General features: G+C 38.8%; 1 protein-coding gene across 1 annotated transcript in view; it reads left to right on the top strand.

Annotated features, from left to right (window-relative positions):
- The first annotated feature begins 275 nt into the window (after positions 1-275).
- The window catches only part of syngap1a (synaptic Ras GTPase activating protein 1a), a 24334-nt gene continuing 10797 nt past the window's right edge, over positions 276-13812 (top strand). The window contains exons 1-12 of the mRNA XM_046058436.1: positions 276-356; positions 683-804; positions 5284-5437; positions 5945-6043; positions 6198-6437; positions 6546-6881; positions 7042-7186; positions 8876-9020; positions 9594-9830; positions 11255-11456; positions 12089-12279; positions 13510-13717. Coding sequence (XP_045914392.1) covers positions 312-356; positions 683-804; positions 5284-5437; positions 5945-6043; positions 6198-6437; positions 6546-6881; positions 7042-7186; positions 8876-9020; positions 9594-9830; positions 11255-11456; positions 12089-12279; positions 13510-13717 — 2124 coding nt within the window. The 5' untranslated portion in view covers positions 276-311. The remainder of the gene's footprint in view (positions 357-682; positions 805-5283; positions 5438-5944; positions 6044-6197; positions 6438-6545; positions 6882-7041; positions 7187-8875; positions 9021-9593; positions 9831-11254; positions 11457-12088; positions 12280-13509; positions 13718-13812) is intronic.

Genomic DNA, 13812 nt, shown 5'->3' with positions numbered 1-13812 from the left:
AAGCCTTATATTCCCAGCATTTTGGTATAAAAACAGCATGATCTTTCATATAATGCATTACAAGTCATACATACAAGTCATTATATATATTTTGATGCTGTGCCTGTATTCAAATGCAGGACACAAACTTATTAGAAAAATACATTTAAGCAATTGTCCTTTGAAGTTGAACATCTGTATTTGTTGAATAGGTATAATAATGTAATATCAGATGTTGATGTCCTTATTTATCAATATGTTGTTTTTTTTGCTGCACTTCCCTAATAGACCAATCTCGCAGGGCAAGTTTTGCCTCTGTAAGACAGTCAAGCATGGAGACTCCTCCCAATGCCACCCCACAGCCCTTCAGACAGCCGGTGAGTACAGTAAGGTTTGTCACGCTCTCCTGATGCAAGTGTATGGCATATGTGAGCTTACTGCCTACAAAGAAAACACGTACACATTGGCGTTTTTGGGCCTGGTCCAATATTGTAAATTCACACTAGGGAAGCAAAGCCAACGTGATGCTTGAAGGAGAGTTTACTCCTTCATAGATACATTTTTGTGCATAAGGTTTCCAGCTGAACCTGCCGGTAAATGATGGATATTTCTTATTGCATTATATTCCAACAGTTGGGGGTAGTGTTTTTACTCGGCTCTTATGAACTGTATTTGTTTCTATTGTCCCCTGTCGCATTTTCAGAGTTTTCTCAATCGAAGGTTGAAGGGTTCCATCAAGAGGGCCAAAAGTCAGCCCAAACTGGACCGAACCAGCAGCTTCAGACAAATGATTTTGCCCCGGTTTCGTAGTGCCGACCAAGAGAGGTAAGTAACTTTTGCTGTGTGAAGTGTTCATATAATTCAAGGTAATAACAACTGTCTTCTAATCCAGTGTCACTGGGGGGTTAGAGCCTATCTCAGCATGCCTTAGGCAAAAGCCAGGAAAACACATTGGACAGGTTGCCAGTTTATGACAGGACTAATAAATATATTTCTACCTGAGTGCTTAAGTGTTCACAGTTCACCTGATATACAGGCTATGAAAGACTGGAGAGACCATGGTTGCAATTACTTATGTGTTTTGTGTGATGTAACGAGATTATGATGCAGCCTTGTCTCGCCCCTCCCAACTCCAGGGCACTTGCTCAATACTGTCCCAATTAGTCACAAAAACATGGGAAAATAGGGTCCAGGATGCTAAACACCAAAATTACCCTTTAAGCCTTGGACACTACTCAACCATCAACAATCAAATCAGTTCTTGCTTGGATGATTGAAGTGTCGCTTTGTGTACTGGGTGTTACTTCAGTGGGTTTCCTGTGACTACCTTACGCTAGAATTGCTTCTGCACTTTTGCTGCCACATGTCTTTTTGAGCTGCAGAACATTTCTAACATCAATACCTATATTCAAAGTTTCCTCCTACTATAGGACAATTGATTGTGTACTGTAATGTAGTGTATAGTATAGTGCACTGTATTAAAGCAGATCGTTGCATTTGTTGCTGAGGGTTCCAGTAATGATAACTGTTATGTTCCTATTTCAAGTGTGAAATTGCCGTATTTTTTAATTTTAAATTTAAGTATTTTTAGCCTCAAATTTGGCGCTAGGATGGATAAACTCTGTCAGTAGTTTATCCATCCTACAACTAGTCTGTCAGTCTGATACTTTGGTTCATACTGAAATAAGCAAAACTAGATGTAAGTTTTGAAAGATGAAATATCCCATTGTTCCTTATATAAATTAAAAACAGAGTTCATAAGCAATATAACACATCGTTGCTTATTTCAATACACTCAGGGGTTAAGCTGGTAAAGCCTTAGTCTGGTATGACCAGTAGCTTATGATGGCTAATAATAAATGCTGGCAAACTTTAATTTGCTGTTTAACTTAAATTAGTCAGTTTGCTGACTTCATTGTTTCCTCTCCTTTCCTGTCTAACAACAGCAATAAATACATGAATCATCAACTAATCACTATTAACGTCAAATTAACTCTTATTTCTACCTTTGTTAAAATTTTTATTTGTAATTTTTCATTGCTAAAATGGCTTTTAATAAAATAAATTATTTAAAAAAAGAAAACATTCAGAAAAGTAGTAGAATTGAATATTTAATATAACTAACGTAATGTTTACAACAGCATTGTCACTATATAATCTACATGTTTACGTGTTTATGCTTGCTGAACAGGTGTATTAATAAAGTATTGGCTTTTTACTTGGAAGGTTTTATAGCACTTACTTGCAGTAGGGAGTGTAGTTGTCATCAACTCCAGTAATTGTGAAGTTGCCTTCACCTACCTTGTTCACTTCTCCAGCGTGGCATTTCTGCTCTGCTGACCAGTGACTTTGCTGTGTGTGTGTGTGGGAGCTCACAGAGAGCAGGATTTCTAGAAATGCAGGATGCAACATCACTGCAGCTTCCAGGACACCTGTAACGGACAGCAATGACAAATGCTATTTTGGGGACTAGTTCTAAGGACACTGCAATGTCATGCCTTCCCATCTGGATGGGCAGTAGCTAGATTTGTGGTATGCTCAAGGACAATAAATTATATTTGTTTCATGAACACACTTTGGAAACAGTGTAAAACCGCTAGTGGGCTACTTAAAGCAAATGGAGCCATTCTTAACGTTAATGTTACACCTGTGCTTTTCCTGTTTCCTGATCTGTTGCTACTTCTGGCCACACTTAATACACTGGAGTTAAAATTGGTAGATTTGGTAGAAGTCCCCCAGATGACATTGATGAAAGCCTGACTTTTTATGCAGCGCCATATCAAAATGTCCAGTAGTCCTTCACTTCAGTTCAAGACAATGATGAATTCTCATCAACCTTGCTAACATTAGCATTGGTGTTATCCTGAAGGAAGATGTGTTCTAATCCTTTTGTCACCCCCCCCCCCCAAAAAATAAATCTCTGCTGAGGTTTTTAAGAGCCACTTGTGTTTTTATGTAGCTGAATCAGAATGGAATGTGGGTAAATCTCAGACTGCCGGTGGCCCACATGACTCTTCATCTGAACTGTGGTTTTTATCAACTCTGAAAAAAAGGAAAGTCCTGCTGAATGAAGGACTTTGCCTTACATACTCACACAGATGGTTTGAGCTTAGGCTTTTTCCAGAGCAATGACTAAAGATATTCATTTGATTGATATTAATTGCAGCACTGCAAAACAATTTATCCCATCATTGCAATGCTGCCATCATAGCTGTGACATACAAGTGAACTTTCTAAGTGAAGACATATTAAAAGCTCATTGGATGTGGAGGACATAGTATCATTACATGAAATAAAAATGTTGTTTAGTTAAGTTAATTTTGTCTTTTGAGTAATATCTGCATACTGATTGCAAACCATAACTTTTTTGAATAAATAAATGTTTATTTTCGATTGATTTATACTACTTTTATTGATAGCTATTTTCAGATGTTTATCACCCTGGGCAGGTTGGATGGTTAATTTCAGCAGTTATCAAAGCCTATCAGCCTACTGTATTATATATATATTAGTATGGTGACAATGTTTAAACACTTTGACCTGACAAAAATACAACAGTTATTGAAACCGTGTTTTAATTAAATGTGTAGTTTGGAGTCAGTGTGCTGGTGTTTTCTAAAACTATCATGTTATTTTTGTAAAATATTATTTTATTTTCAATGGTCTGTTGGACATTGCTAGAATTAAATGATGCCAGTGTCAGTGGGATTTCTGTTATCTGATTGTGTCAGGATGCGATAGCTTGCAGCTCTACAGGCTCTCATGACAGGTTTTCTTGTTTTGTATTCTGACTTGAGGTCACACCTCAGAGGATTCTGGCTTCCACTGTGATCAAAAATTTATGCAGTCTTCACACAATCCAGTCACGATGCACATATGGGAAATGTAAAGATGTAGAGAGGGAGATGCAGAAAGTAAAAATGTAAAGCTGACAGTACACTTTCCACACGCCACAGGAGATGCGTAATAGACATTTTTAGGGCAGGTGTGGATTTCCTACGCTCAGAGATGTGAACTGCATCATTTAGCAGAGGATGTAAAAATTCTTTGTTCTAAAATGCACAGTGAGTGCCAATTCAGAAGCCCAGTTCAAATGTTACAATGAATTATATATTAAGCCAAGGGGTTCTGTGGAGGCAGCGCTGAAGGAGGTGTTGGGGTTAAAGGGACTTTCTGCTTCAGCCAGTGTGCTTTCCCCTCTAACCACAGCCGTTCTCCAGCTCCTGCCGCTGCTTCAGACAGATGCCTTCACAGCCTGCTTTGAGTTCTGCCCACACACACTTAATTCACTCAGTAGCATTAAGTTGACTTTGCTATAAACCCTCAGCGTCCAACTTCACACTCTAGCTTTCCAACGCAGCTGCTCTACCTCTTCTGCCAAGTCGGTTTACCAAAGCATTTTTCATGTACTTCATTCTGCGATGGCAGAGTCAGCCCCTTGATTCACTGCACCTCTCACCAACATCAAATCTGGCCTTAAATTAGCGCTGCTCATTTGCTGCATAATTATCAGGTGTTCCTTCAAAGCTGCTGCTTTTTCTTTTCCCTCATTTTCTCTCTTAGGTTCAAAGGCAGCGTTAAAAATGCAGCATGCTAGCTCCAGCCTCGAACAGATGAACACATTTTTTTTAGTTCATTCTTCTTCAAAATTACTTTTAGAAAATGTTAAAAGAATAGTTTAACATTTTGGGAAATACACTTAATCACATTCTCACTAATAGTTAGATGAGAAGATTGATACCACATATTCCTCATATTTGTCGGTTAAATATGAAGCTAAAGCCAAAAGCCAGTTAGCTAACTTAGCATACAATTGAGATGTAACGTGTTAATTAGTGAGCTTTAGAGGTGCTGGTGGATGAATTTTGTTACCTTTGGACAGAGCCGGGCTAGCAGTTTCCACTGTTTTCAGTCTTTATGCTAAGCTTAGCTAACTGGCTGCTGGTTGTAGCTTTACATTTAATGGAAAAATATGAGAGTGGTATCGATCTTTTCTCCAAACAGTTTTTCAAACTCCAGCAAGTAAGAAACTGTTGGCCATGTCCTAACATGCAGTATGAATCACACGAGTCGAGTCAACAAACCAAACTGGAAACACCAGAACTGAAAATCTGGTAGTCTTAACTTTTCCATAAACTCATTATAAAAGGATCAGATCATACTGAAATTGCAGGAGAGATGCACAAGGATTTCTGTGCTGCAGTGACTCATTGTTTGTTAAATGAAAACCTTTCTGGATTGTTTTATCTAAAGACCAATGATTATCTGAATTCTGAAAGTTAAATTAATCTCTTCTCTCACCAGGACACGATTGATGCAGAGCTTCAAAGAATCCCACTCCCATGAATCCTTGCTTTCTCCTAGCAGTGCTGCGGAGGCTTTGGACCTAGTTTTGGATGAAGATGCCATAATTAAACCTGTCCACTCTAGCATTTTAGGACAAGAGTACTGCTTTGAGGTGTGTTAAGCTGTATAACCTTTTTTATTGTCCCTTGTTTTACCTACCTACTAATGGACTAAAAACTCACTGTATACTTCTCTAGCCAACTAACCAATTCAGTTGAATTTGTTAAAATGTATGTAATGACATCAAATTAGATGCCACTACAAAGCCACTTCTCACCTTTCTCCAAAGTAGATAAATGAAGCGATCTAGTGATTTAAGGAATTTCTGCTAAAATGATATGTCAGTTGACAGAAAATTAATAGGCAACAATTCGTTTATTAGCTGTTTTTCCCTATTTTATCAGACTGTAAATGAATTATCTTTGAATTATAGACGAGACAAGAAGTTATCCTGAGCTGTAAGATGCGATTTCTCACATTTTATACATTGACATTGACATTTATATATTTCATTTACTAACCAATTAATCTGAAAAACAACAATCAACAGTAAACATAAATGTTAGTTGCAGTCACATAAAGGAATATTTTATTATAATGAATATACTATATGGTGCAGGTGACCACCAATTCAGGGACAAAATGTTTTGCCTGCCGTTCAGCTTCAGAGAGAGACAAGTGGATTGAAAATCTGCAACGAGCTGTCAAACCTAACAAGGTAGATACAATAGATTTTGTTTTCTTTTTCAATTCCACTAACTCAAAATGATCCAACACCTTATTTCCTCGCAAGATCCAAGGTGTAACATTAAGAACACGTGAAGATAAGGACTGTTATAATGCAGTAACAGAACTCCTCGTTTCACTTTCAGGACAACAGCAGACGGGTGGACAATGTGCTCAAGTTGTGGATCATTGAAGCTCGAGACCTTCCAACTAAAAAACGTTACTATTGTGAGCTCTGTCTGGATGACATGCTGTACGCCCGCACCACCAGCAAACCTCGGACTGACACCGTTTTCTGGGGCGAGCATTTTGAATTTAACAATTTGCCTACCATTCGTAGCCTTCGATTACACCTCTACAAGGAAACTGACAAAAAAAGACGCAAGGTAATGCATTCTGTGTTGATCTAGAAAAAAAACAACCTAGTTCAGTGTCAAAACCATTTTATTGTGCTATAAATATTAAAAATTAAAAACGCTTTCTTGGTAATCTAGGAGAAAAGCACATATCTTGGCCTTGTCAGCATCCCTATCTCCAGCATCACGGGCCGGCAGTTTGTTGAGCAGTGGTACCCGGTGATACAGTCCAGTGTCCTGTCCAAAAGTGGTGGTGTTGGAAGTGCCAAAGTGATCAACGCCTCACTACGTGTCAAGTCTCGCTACCAGACAATGAACATTCTCCCGATGGAGCTGTACAAGGAGTTTGCCGAATACATTACCAACAACTACCGAACACTGTGTGCAGTCCTGGAGCCACTGTTGAGTGTGAAAAGCAAAGAGGAGGTGGCGTTTGCTCTGGTGCACATCCTACAAAGTACAGGGAAGACAAAGGTAAACAAAGGAGTAAAAATGTAATCTGATTGCATGTTATAGTTCCATAAATCAATGCTGTTCACGTGTCTCAAATCTGTAGTTTTATATCATTGCAATGGATACTACTTCCTTTCCTTTAAATACGCTCTACTGAACTGAAAATGTAATTTCATCATAGGAGTTCCTGTCTGACATGGCGATGTGTGAGGTGGATCGATTCATGGACCGTGAGCACTTGATCTTTCGTGAGAACACGCTAGCGACAAAAGCTGTGGAAGAGTACCTCAAACTGATTGGTCACAGATACCTCAAGGATGCTATAGGTAAGGCTACTGTTGATGAACCCAACTGCTCATCACTGTACATGTAATATTTAGCTGCCTGAATGAAAGGAGTATTTGAAGTGTGTCAGGCTAGGCTAAATTTCATTGTAAACATCTGTTTAGTTAGCAATAAACAATGTTGAGATTATTTGATCTACATTTGTGATATATTTGTGACATTTTCCCAAATTACTCTTATTTATTGTGATGGCAGCAACAAGGAGAGCTGTCTAAATGTCACATCAATAAATATGAACTGTGCTTTTATAACATTTCTGTCACAACATAAAATGCAAATTTCATATTTTCAAGGTACAAGGTTGTTTATTAGTCATTATACAGCACAAGGCTGCATAACGAAACAAAATTTGTAGTTCCTTCATGCTACACACAGCATATAATTAAGTGTAGGCCTATATTAAAGAGGTGGTACTTTTTCCCTCTCCTTTATTGATTTATATCTTTTTTGTGCATGTAATAGGTTTGCAAAGTGAAAAAGCACCCCAAAGGGATTTCCCATGTCCCACACAAAACACTGCTCTGTACTGCATCCCTGTGACGTCACAAGGATGAAAGCAAAATGCGAGTCATATGACGCCAAGCGGCTAGTCCGACACGCCCTCAAAAACACCGATGGAAAAACACTGAGCTGCAGCACACACCTCTCCTCTCCCTTCCAATCACTAGCGACCCTCCAGGCAGTCAATGACATAAAGTTGTTACTGTGATGTAGAGACAGAGCTCAGTTATAACTTTATGGATGGAAGATACATTTACAGATTAATAACTCACCACTCTGAAACTCTTGCTTCAGTCCATGTTGCTAAGCTGGTAACGGGAACATACACAGCTGAACCGAAGCCATGTTTACCAGCTTCTCACGACCCGCCCTTCTCTGCTTCTGACTGACTAGTAGTCCTTAAGTAGGAACTGTGCATGTGCAACTCCCAACAAAGATCATGTAGAGACAAGATGCATCACTCCAGAGCTAAAACAAAGCCTTCAAGGGTGAAAAGAGGAGCTGCAGCAATGTGCAGTATGACAAAAATATGGTGTTTTTTGACACTTAAACCATGTAAACTTGTTCTGGTACAACCCCTAAATAAGATTTTGAACCTGCATAAAATATGGTAACATATAAAAAAAACCAATATATACTGTTATTTATATACATATATACATACACGTATACACCCTGAACATTTCACAGTGCATTTTTAAAATCTGGGGTGAATGTAAAAAAAAAAAAAGCAGCAACCAGATGATAATATGAAAGTTACATCTTCACAATAAACAGTCTGACATTTGGGGAACAGAGTCCATCTTGACTGCGTTTGTGCATCAAGCATCATCAATGTAAAACACATTTTATCCTCTCATATAATGAAAGAAAAATAAGAATAGCTGGATCAGCTGTTTTAAGGTTTTTCTTGATGCACAGAATCCAGTATACTGTACTTCATACAAAGGAAGACATGCCAGTTTTCATGTTTTATCCTATTTAATTATTAAACTCATTTAATTCACATTTTAGTTCATCTCAACATTTTCATATACTGTCATATACTAATCATCTTACACGATACCTTAGTGACATAATTTTCTTAAGAAAGAAGTAGTTCAGGGCGGAACTTTTTGTACTGTGATGCATTTTGGGAAACACAAAGACACTGTGATCTGAACTTGCAGGGGACTTCATTCGAGCCTTATATGAGTCTGAGGAGAACTGTGAGGTGGATCCCATGCGTGTCCCGCCGTCGGTCCTCGCTGACCATCAGGCCAACCTTCGCATGTGTTGTGAGCTGTTACTGTGCAAGATTATCAACTCTCTCTGGTCAGTTGTTCCCCATTTATACCCTCAGAAAACTGTACGCATGTATCTTGTATGTATCTAGATTGATTGGTGCCTGAAGGCTTTTAAACAGCCTGCTAAATGCAACTCTATTTGGTGTCCATTTTGAGTCCATGCCAATCACTTTAATACGGGGTGTAGAAAAATAACTTTCCCAGTTCCCACATTTCCTGAAGGCAGCATGATTGAGACTTACAGAATCTGGGGGAGGGAGAGATTTTTAATTAGGAAAAGAAATGTAAATAAAATGAAAAAAGGAACACATCTTTGTAGAAATGAACTATAATTAAATTGAAAAAGTTTATTTATTTTGGTGACATTGACATTGTTTTTCAGGGTTTAAGATCTAGCTTCAACAACAAAACATCTTTTCCCCCATGTGTGTCCATAGTTAGAACAAATTGAAAGCTTTCATTTTGCAAACTCTGAAATGCAAGCAGAAATAAACAGTTTAAAAAATTGTTTCGGAAACACATTCTCCATCCTGAGCGGGATATGGTCCAGTTATTTTCCGTATGTTTTAGTCTCCTGACCTTGCTGAATTTCTCGTTTCAGCATATTTCCCCGGGAGCTGAAGGAAGTTTTTGCTTCGTGGAGGGCCAGATGTGCTGAGCGTGGAAGAGAGGATCTCGCAGACAGCCTCATCAGCTCCTCCCTGTTTCTCCGCTTCATGTGCCCGGCCATCATGTCCCCCTCTCTGTTCAACCTAATGCAGGAGTACCCTGCTGAGCGCACGTCCCGCACCCTCACACTCATAGCCAAGGTGATGCAGAACCTGGCCAGTTTCAACAAGTGAGTCGCTTGTCATCACCTGTCCTCTTACACCAGCGAAGACATTGGACGTTGACACTTGTGCTAAATGGGATGCACTTAACAGAGTAACATCACAGAAATAGAGGCTCGCAGCTTTGACTGCAAGGGTATAAACTGTTACTCACCCACAGTGAGCTCTGAGGCTTTCAGCTGCAACACAATTGTTCCTACCTTCACTCTGTACTCTTTACTGACATTTTATAGAATATTAAAGCAGTTCTACTGGCTTAAACACGCACCTATAATTAAGATATCAAAAGTTTGGTGACAGTTTAATAGATTGCATTTTAGGAACAGTGGATACAATAAGTAAATGGTCAAACATACTTTTGACACCTGGGAATATTACTGAATGTGATCTTTAAGGTGAAGTTCATGCTCATGCTACATTATTTTAGGTATATGTTATATTTTGATAATATAATATTTACTCAAGGTCTCCTGTAATGTTGATTGACAGAAAATGATCAGTCAGTCATTCATTCAACTTACACTGTAAATTTCCCGCAGAACTGAGGCTTTTTGAAGACCCTTTTCTCCGGCTGTTTAAAAACACCATAATAATCTTTGTATGGTTCATTAACGGTGATAAATTATCACGGACAACTCGGCACAACACCCGTGAAGCTGGGGCTCGGTCTCTTCAGCAAGTGTCCCTCTTTTGCCAATAGGCTACACCATAGACTGTATAAACGCTACGCCTACACATGCACACTGACGACCCAGGGTTAGGGTTACAATTTTAGATTTATTTATGCACTTTAAAAACATTTATTGAAAGTTTTTTCTTTTTACATGTTTATTTACAGCATTAAATGTTGAAATGTATATTGTAATAGGCTGTATATTAACTTATTGGGGAAAAAAGTGATAGATCCATGTTAAATTAAATGTTGAGCACCCCCATATCGCCAAAATGGCATGATCCTTGTTTCGCTGCGAGGCTTCAGCTGTGAGATTGCGCTCGAATCAGGCTCTGCCCATCGAAGCATCGATTCTTCAACTATTCCACACAGCTGGAAAGTCAGACTGTAAATAACTTCATCTTTAATCGTTTAGTCGGTACACAAAGAGATTTGCTAGATGTTGAAGATTCAAAAACACACCTGTGATCAGAAACCTGGATACTGTTAAACACGGATATGAATGACCAGGTTTGTCGTGTTCCATGTAAATATCATATGGCAACTATGATCAAAAACATGAAATGACTCGAAATGGGCATGTGAACACACTCACTGTTGTGATATTGTTTTATATTCCGTATGAATATGTGCATCAAAGTATGGAAGAACAACAACAAAGGCAAACACTGTCCAAATACCTATTTTTATTCAGAATAAATGACACTCCTGAGTTGTAAACATGTAGATGCACTACTGATGTCATTACTGCCTCTGCAGGTTTGGACCTAAGGAGGAGTACATGTATTTCATGAACGAGTTCCTGGAGATGGAGTGGGGCTCCATGCAGCAGTTTCTCTATGAGATTTCCAACATGGAAACCGGAGGAAACGCTGGAGGGTTTGAGGGCTACATTGACCTTGGCAGAGAGTTGTCCATGCTCCACAGCTTACTGTGGGAAGTCATGGGCCAGCTTAGCAAGGTAGGTGGAATAACAGGAACATTAAATGGAACATTTAAAATGACGTTTTTCTCTAACTGGAAAATGCAGAGAGTTGGAAAATGAGGTTCTGCAGTTTTCTATTTATCTGACCCAGGATGAATGTTATTTGAACTCCATTAAAACTGAGGTGGAATTAGTACTTTAATATTTAACTCTAGTGCTTTGATTGTTAAGCCACTGAAATTGTGCTGTAGCTGTAAAGTAATGAAAGTTATGAATATTTTATGCTCTACCCTGTATTATCTTGTAGGTTGACAGATGTGTAACGTCATGTGCTTTTTAATTGCAGAATTCTGTGTTTTATGAAATACATTTTTTATGTTTTCTGTATAATCTTTGAATTTCATAAATGAATAAGTGAATCATACATGTATATAGTAGAGGTTTCCAACCTACAGTGAACTTGGCACAATCTGCCTGTGATTCATCTTTCTTTATGCCTCCCTGTCAAGCCCACAACAACAGGATAATGACTTTGAACTAAAGTAGGTCATCAGTGCATGAGTGCATGAGTTTCACCTTCTATTTTGGTTGGGAACCCCTGGTATAAGGCATGTGTGCACATGAAACTTTAGGATTTTTCGATTTTAACAAACCTTGCCATGTTGCAGGATGCTATTCTCAAACTCGGACCCCTACCACGGCTGCTGAATGACATTAGTGTCGCCCTGAGGAACCCGCAGCTCCACATGCCTACCAATCACCAGCCAGACCGACCGAAGGACAGACTCTTCTCACGGCCGTCTTTCAATCGTCTTATGTCCTCTGACTTCCAAAGCCTTATGATGCGTGACTTAAACAGGTATCTTCTCACAGTTTCCTTTGGTATATATTTTTACTGCTCTTCTACACATAAAATTGGATTTGCATGTCCTCAAAGAATGTGCACTCCTGTGGACTGTGTGCCAAGATAAGTAATGCTAATGCTTTTACATTTGATCTCTGCTGTCACTTTATCAAGCCACTGAATGGTCATAATTGCAAATATGCATCTATTGCACAAGAATATAGAATTACAGTTGCACATGGGTGTAAGCAAAACTGGTGCATTTCTGATAGCCCCTAATGCTAATGCACCTCTTCAGGCTTTTTAAGTATTTTATCAATCAGTAATTGCCAGCACCATCTGTTCCCAGACTCTCTACCCAAAGCTCTTTCCTCTCTGTGTTAATTCATTTTAACACTCTACTATTGTCAAGAGACAGTTGCTCTCATTACAGCCTAACTGTTTAAATAAGAACTCTTTAAGTAAGAGAAAAACAGCAGTAATATTAGAGGACTCCACTGCAGCTATGTTATGTTTTACTATTATAAATCCCTCCTACCAAGCACTAGCCTGTTGGAACAAAATCTGCAGCAGTAAACATGTAATTGAATGTGAATGACTTAAATCTGCTGCAGGCAGGCATGGGAGGACAGAGATCAAACGTCTGGAAATTCAAACCAACGCAAGGAACAACACACCTGCCGTTCCTCGTAGCTCTGACCCCAGAGGTATCAGGCTACGACTGACTGACAGGATGGAGTCACACATAATAAAACATCTGTAATGCTTATATACCGTAAAATCTTATACGATGAAAAACCTTCGACTGCGAGTACAAATGATTGACAGTGTTAACCAATTTGTTTTTATTTTATTTGAAATTGGATCCATAAAAATGCCGTCTTCACCTTCAAACAATTAACAAGCTACAGATTCCTTGAGTACATTTTCTGACTAGTAAGATTTTGTTAAAAATTCTATAATACATAAAAATATTTAAAACAGTGTGTGGGATGTGGACATCCTGGTGGCCAGTAGAGCAGTGGTTCCAAACTTGGGTCAGGACCCCTTAAAGGTGTCATGAGATTAATCCAGTGGGTCGGGAACTGAGAAACAAACAAACTAATAATTTGTAAACACTGCTTTATACTTTCACGCCTATAACACATTTATAACACATAGTATAAATATAGTATAGTATAACACATTTGAGACAGTGTCATTAATCACATCATTGTAACAATGTTTTCTTTTATGTATCTGCAGTTCAATAGACATCTCTCGCCTGCCATCCCCTACGACTGGAGTCTCAGCTGTAGAATCCCTCTCATCTAATCTGAACATGAGGCGTCAAGCAGAACGAGACCTCCGCTCGTCGTCGAGGGAAGTGTTCTATGTGACCCGCCCGCCGCTGGCTCGATCCAGCCCCGCATACTGCACCAGCAGCTCGGACATCACTGAACCTGATCCAAAGGTAGTAAAATAATGGAACTATTTAATTTCACTGTGGTTCTGTTTGCTGATTCATGTCTTAATTCTGCAGGTCTTACATATATATATATATATATA

Source organism: Micropterus dolomieu, linkage group LG09 (assembly GCF_021292245.1).
Source record: "Micropterus dolomieu isolate WLL.071019.BEF.003 ecotype Adirondacks linkage group LG09, ASM2129224v1, whole genome shotgun sequence".
In the NCBI taxonomy this organism is placed as follows: Eukaryota; Metazoa; Chordata; class Actinopteri; order Centrarchiformes; family Centrarchidae; genus Micropterus; species Micropterus dolomieu.
Note: the sequence above shows the minus strand (reverse complement) of the source record. Positions and strands in the feature narration are given on the sequence as shown.